Raw genomic sequence first — 5,889 nt, 5'->3', positions numbered from 1 at the left:
TGTCTTATTTCACGTGGAAGCTTTCAGGCAACCAATATCTGGACGGTAACCATACAACAAACACGTCCTACGTAGTAGTAGTCGTCGTCCACGGTGGTGTCGTGTGGACGCTGTAGTAGCACGCATGGTAGGCGACGTGCAGTTGACAACATTCACCCCGAGGATATGCTGGCAATGGCAATTTATCCTAACCTCTTGGTTTCTGGCCAAAGATTTTTTTTTTTTTGGCGACATAACTTTCACCGACATTTTATTAATCAGAGTCTAACCGGGAAAAGAGTAATGCAATTTCAATTATTGCTCTGGCGTTTTGATGGGACAGACTGTATAGTACTACTTGTATTACTTGCAGAAAAGTACTACAACGGGCGTGTTAATACAACTTCGTACTATTACCTACTTACAGAATAGCTGAAATAAGGAAATGATGTTAATAGATAGCTGTTAGAAGGGTGACTTAAATTTTAATTTACTAATATCTACTTTTACCTAAATATCTTAACATCATCACGACTAGCCTGTCAGGAATGGTACGCAAGTATACAGAGGGTTACTAACAGCGAAGACAGACAACAAAGGGACAATGACTGGTGGTCCGCATGGTCAGCATGACAAGCTGATTTCTGAAGCATCCAGTACCTCTTTGCCCTGTTTCTCCATGTCTCAGTATTCCTCGCTCCGAGAGCAACGGTTGAAGTCGCCAGCAGAAGGTAGGCATTGAGAGGTAGAGGTACTTCATGGAGATCACTTTGCTTGTTGGGTGAAGAGTAAAGATAGTAGATGCCTGGTGGGCTTTCTTCAGACAGGAGACTTTGTAGCAGAAGCTGGTCAAGTATTATCAATGAGAACTACTGCTACAGCCGTAATATGACATTTCCCTGAAAAAGCATTAATGCTTGTGTGCAAATATTTGTATGCTGCCACCAGCACATCCACTACCCTTACAAACTTCAAACAACAGACTAAAACAAACATTTCTGAAATGTAACTAAAGACTGAGATACAAAGAAAAGTATAAATGAATGTATTTTTCAACAAAATGAGTAAATCAGACATTACATTGAGGAGAATGACAACCAAACAACCAGATGCAAACAAACACAATAGGAATAATAAAATATGAAAAACAAAATCTAATTACTAATTAGTCAGCTGAAGAAATCTCCTCAATTCTAAAAGTACAAGGAACAATAAAGAATACCTGTCAAAGGTACAATTTTCCAATTACAGTATAATATGCAAAACATGTAATAGGTGTAATGACAGAAATATATAGTGCACAAAGCTAGTTAACAATGAAAGGATATACTATGCTTAGAAGTGTGAAATGACTCAAATAGTTATGAGCCGGTTTTGAATATAGTTTCCTGTGTTTCTAATAGCAACCAACATTTCAATTCAGTAGGAAAACTGAAAGTGGAAAGTTCCCCAGTAAGAGTGCAGCATTAGTAAAAGCTTTCAAAAGATTTAAATCCCTTCTTAAAGGACTCCTTGAACAAGCACTGATTAACAAAATAAAAGCACAGCAACCCTATGTGTTGGAAATAGTATAAATTGCACATTGTTTTATGTGGAAATAGCATAAACTGTATAATTTTTTTAAATGTGGATTAATGTGCATCAAAGTTAAACATTATGTGTAACAGGTTTGTAGAAATGTGAAAAGTAAATGGCATAACAAATCATTTAGAATAAAAAGAAATCTTACACTTTGAACAAAAGCACATCTTGTCATCTACATTTGACAACATCTATTTTTTTTTAAAACCTCAGTTTAGCAGCTCTCATATTTACAGATAGCATTATGAATGGACTAAATAATCATGAAGAATTTAAATAATATAAAAATAATGTCCAGTTTAAATAATAGATAACGCTAACTCTTAGGGATTAGATGCTGTATATGTGTGTCCATGACAGCTGTTCTGTTACTGACAGAAACTTGTCTACTTCAGGGACTCTAGAGCTTGTTTCAGATCAGCGATGACCATATCAATGTCTTTTTTACTTGTTTCCCGTCCAACAGACAATCGCAAGGCATTGGCTGCTAATTGTTCTGGTACGCCCGATGCCAAGAGAATAGATGATGGGCGGTTCTGAGAATGGCATGCTGCTCCAGTGCTAGCTTGCAGTCGTTGTGCAGCAGCAAGGACTTTGTACCCAGCAAGGCTCTTTCTGGTGAATGATATGTTACAAGTGTTGGGTAGTCGCTCACTGGCACTGAATTTGGCATTGAAGCAAATGTTGGCGCCAAACTCTTGTAACAGTTTTTCTTCCAGATAATCTCGTACCTCTTTCATATGTGTTTGGTACTTGTCAACATGGAGATACACCAGTTCTGCTGCACACCCAAGGCCTGCAATCATAGGTGTGTTTTCTGTACCAGGTCTAAAGTTTCTTTCCTGTCCCCCACCAACCAGCAAAGGGAAAACTGCAATTTCTCGGTCTGGCTCACGAATGTAGAGGGCACCAATACGTGGTCCATAAAACTTGTGACCCACGATCGTCAAAAAGTCAACACCTAGATCTTCCACATCAACTGGAATTTTGCCAAGTGCCTGCGCCGCATCTGTGTGCAGCAGTATGCGCTGGAATGGTATAGAGTTTCGGTTGAGTCGATGGATGCGCTCGCAGATTTGAGCAACTGGTTGGAGAATACCAGTTTCGTTGTTGGCCAACATGATGGAAATCATCACCGTAGTTGGACGAACAGCAGCAACCACATCATCAACTGTCACTTTCCCGCTGGCGGTTGAGACTGGCACGTAGCTAACTTCAGCCAATCCTTCTTTCTCAAAATTTTCCAAAACAAGCTTGACAGAGTCGTGTTCGATGTTACTGGTGATGAAATGGGGCTTAACTGCTCCTGCAGATTCTCCTTTTCCGTTTATCTCCCTTTGGGAGCGCTGATGCCTGAAATGCCGTAGACCCATGTGTAGGACCCAGTTGTTAGCTTCTGTGCCCCCAGAAGTGAAAACAATGTCCGCCGATTTGGCACCTACCATGAAGGCAATATTTGTACGAGCCTCATCGATCAAACGCCTGGCTTTGACCCCGGCCGTGTGGGAACTTGAAGGGTTGCCCCACGCATCTCTCATGGCGTTTGACACCGCCTCCTGAACCTCAGGGTGCAATCGGAGTAGTCGCGTTATAATCGAGATAAATTCGTTCTGTATCTTTTTCGGCTCGAAATTTCTCTGTTTCAGTGTTGTTATTCATTATGCTTACGAAATACAATCAACGACACAAGATAATATCATCAATGCTCACATAAAGACACATTCGCGGACACAGGAAAAAGATCTGTGAGTGCTGTCCCTTTGCTGGTGTGAAAACACAAAAAGTCTCAATGGCGTCTAGTGTCAGTCACGGTCCGTCCAGAGAACGTCTCGGTGCTTTAGAAAAAATCGAAGGGAATATAGCCTCCGCAATTCAGAGTGCAGGTATTTCTAGTTAAAAGAGTTATTTTTTAAATTATCCACCTCCAATGATTGCCAATGCTCCCAAATTACAATCTGACAGCAGCAGGGTGATGCACCTTATTGTGATAACGTATTCCAGAACCCGATTGAATTAGACATAAATGTTTTATGTTCTTTGATTTCCAGAATTATAATGTGCCTGTAAAGTGAATGAAACCTGTACGTACACATGTCTCTTCCGTGTTGCTTGTCATATATGATTATGACATCATAGTAATATGTGTTCATTGCAAACAAAACTTGAAAAGATTGTCAACAAAAGTAAGTTGCCTAGTGTACTACACCAGTAGCGGCATGATGATGATGATGATGATGATGATGATGATGATGATGATACACAGGTCAAGCCCTTCAGGAGCTATCAAAAGACAAGCCCATCTTGAAACATGCCGAAGGCCACACTACTACCTTTATTAAAACATTGCAGGAGGTCGAAAATGGCTTGATGCAGCAGATAACATACTTAATGCAAGTCACAACAGGTGAGTTTTCAGATTAATGGAGTGCTTAGAAAGACTGTAACCATTGTGCTATTGTGGTTGGTCATTACTCTGAGGTTTTCAAACCAGTAACTAGAAATTTTCCTTGTCCATGGTGATGGGTAGCCGGCTTATCATGATAGGTAACAAGTTTCAGCTTTTCACACCATAGTCTAAGAATTAATCACATTGTAAGTTATAGCCTTTGTGCCTCTAGGCATGAAATACTTATAGTGTTAGTTATAGCTTACTGCCTTTAGGGTTACTAGGCAACGGGGCCCTATATTTCACCCCATCAAAGTGCTTGCACTCAATTTTTTTCTCATTTATAACGTTTTATGCTTTTATATATATATAGTTTCATCCTATATCAGTATATGTTGTAACGATAACCCGAACCATTCCCACACTTGGGCATTAATTAGTTGGGACATCACTGTTAACCTCCACTAACATACAGGAGAAACTTTTGAAAGCTGTGGATATTTACGTGTTACTTAAAATATAAGACTATTTGGTTACCATATATGAAATTTTCTTAAAGCTCCCATCATTTTATAACCCTGTTGTAATACTTTTAATACTTTATAGAATAGAGACCATGTAAAAAGTATACAATAGCCCAAAAGTCTTTCATATAGTCAGTAACACTGACAATAAGAAATGTATGTGCATATGTATAGATATTGGAACTTTTAAAAATTCTTGAAAAATTGCATCAGAAAGTTTAGGCATATATGTTTACTGCAGGTCAGCCACATGAGGGGTCATGTTATGCAGCAGCCAAAGACCTGCAGATGGCAATGCACCGCAGTGAGCATGTCAAGAGTCGGCTGGGCGAACTGGAAAAGCTGAAGCAGGAGCACCTACGGATGAAACATTCAGGGTTGGTGCGAGGTTACTCTCTTCCTGAGCAACCCAGGTAGCTTGGGTTTTGCTAGCTGACCTCTGACTTTATGTTATGCAAAGGGTATACTTGCAACAAACCATTTGTTTGCTTCCATCATTGGACAATGATCTTGGTAAAATACAGTGGTCAGAGGCATGTTGTAGGACTTGACAAATAGTTGGAAAAAGAGTAAATTGAAGTTTGGGTACATGGACAAGATAGTTTGCCAGATTTGAACATCAAAGAACTTCATACATGTTAGGTGGTGTTTTAGCGGGTTTGCAGATATGGGTTGATTAACAAACATTGCTAAATAGATGTTGAAGATAATGGTATGCTACAGGTTCCTGCAACTTGCTGATGATGAAATTCAAGGTTACTTTAAATTCTGGTACTTTATAATTAAATTTCTTGAAAATTTTTACTTTACATTTGTGTTTTGGAGGTTTTTTTTGGGAAGGTTTTTGAGAGACCTTGGTTATTGTTTAGTTAACAATAATTATAACTTTCAAGGCCTGTTTCAAGATATGTTGCAGGTCTTTGATAAAGGAGGAACCAGAATCAGAATAAAAATGGGAATAACCACACAAATGCATTTGTGGCTTTCATGCAGTTTAATCAGTATATATAATGTTATACAAAGATGAAATTTTGTTACATTTTGTAATGTGGTGGTAATGTGGACATGTTCTAGTTTAAACTTCTTCATGGTGCTATGAATATTCTTTGTCTGTACTTGAGAGCATGTACTTGCTGAGGTAGCATGTTCCTCTTGAAACTTAAAGTAACTGTCAGTAAAAGCGTTATTTTCTGCTCTCGAGTTACTGCACTACAATTTGCGACAAATGTTTGCACATTTTATGTACTTTCATATGAATGGGAGTGTAGCCATCTACATGCATCACTAGAGCAATTTCAATTCTCTTTCACACACATTGAAAGAAAATAAATATGTAAATTCTGAACAAAATTTTATGGGTTGTGTTGTCAGTTTCTGAAATATGCATAGTGCTGGCAGCATATTCATTACCATTCAGTA

General features: G+C 38.8%; 2 protein-coding genes across 3 annotated transcripts; one reads left to right on the top strand and one right to left on the bottom strand.

The window, feature by feature from the left end:
- Positions 1 to 444: 444 nt before the first annotated feature.
- On the top strand, positions 445 to 5,820 carry LOC112555832 (mediator of RNA polymerase II transcription subunit 11-like). Of its 2 annotated transcripts, none has more exons than XM_025224364.1 (3): positions 445 to 710; positions 3,824 to 3,964; positions 4,712 to 5,820. In XM_025224364.1, exons 1-3 carry the CDS (start codon positions 584 to 586, stop codon positions 4,885 to 4,887), a joined length of 444 nt encoding a protein of 147 aa, XP_025080149.1. In that variant the 5' UTR covers positions 445 to 583; the 3' UTR covers positions 4,888 to 5,820. The 2 variants fall into 2 exon arrangements, with proteins under 2 accessions (XP_025080149.1, XP_025080150.1); XM_025224365.1 differs by lacking the exon at positions 445 to 710 and adding an exon at positions 3,311 to 3,443.
- LOC112555828 (selenocysteine lyase-like) lies at positions 1,008 to 3,221 on the bottom strand. The gene is given in 2 exon segments (XM_025224359.1): positions 1,008 to 3,128; positions 3,130 to 3,221. Coding segments are annotated over 2 exon segments (1,272 nt in total). The 5' UTR covers positions 3,220 to 3,221; the 3' UTR covers positions 1,008 to 1,946.
- Positions 5,821 to 5,889: the final 69 nt, after the last annotated feature.

This window comes from Pomacea canaliculata, linkage group LG14, assembly GCF_003073045.1.
Source record: "Pomacea canaliculata isolate SZHN2017 linkage group LG14, ASM307304v1, whole genome shotgun sequence".
NCBI classification, from domain to species: domain Eukaryota; kingdom Metazoa; phylum Mollusca; class Gastropoda; order Architaenioglossa; family Ampullariidae; genus Pomacea; species Pomacea canaliculata.
The sequence above is the reverse complement of the archived record's forward strand: the minus strand, read 5'-3'. Positions and strand labels throughout refer to the sequence as shown.

Bases quoted from the DNA above. Each gene is read 5' to 3' on its own strand.
- LOC112555832 (XM_025224364.1), top strand. From the start codon at position 584: ATGACTGGTGGTCCGCATGGTCAGCATGACAAGCTGATTTCTGAAGCA. The intron at 711-3,823 runs GTAGGCATTGAG...GATGATACACAG, and splicing joins GTTGAAGTCGCCAGCAGAAG to GTCAAGCCCTTCAGGAGCTA. The intron at 3,965-4,711 runs GTGAGTTTTCAG...TGTTTACTGCAG, and splicing joins CTTAATGCAAGTCACAACAG to GTCAGCCACATGAGGGGTCA.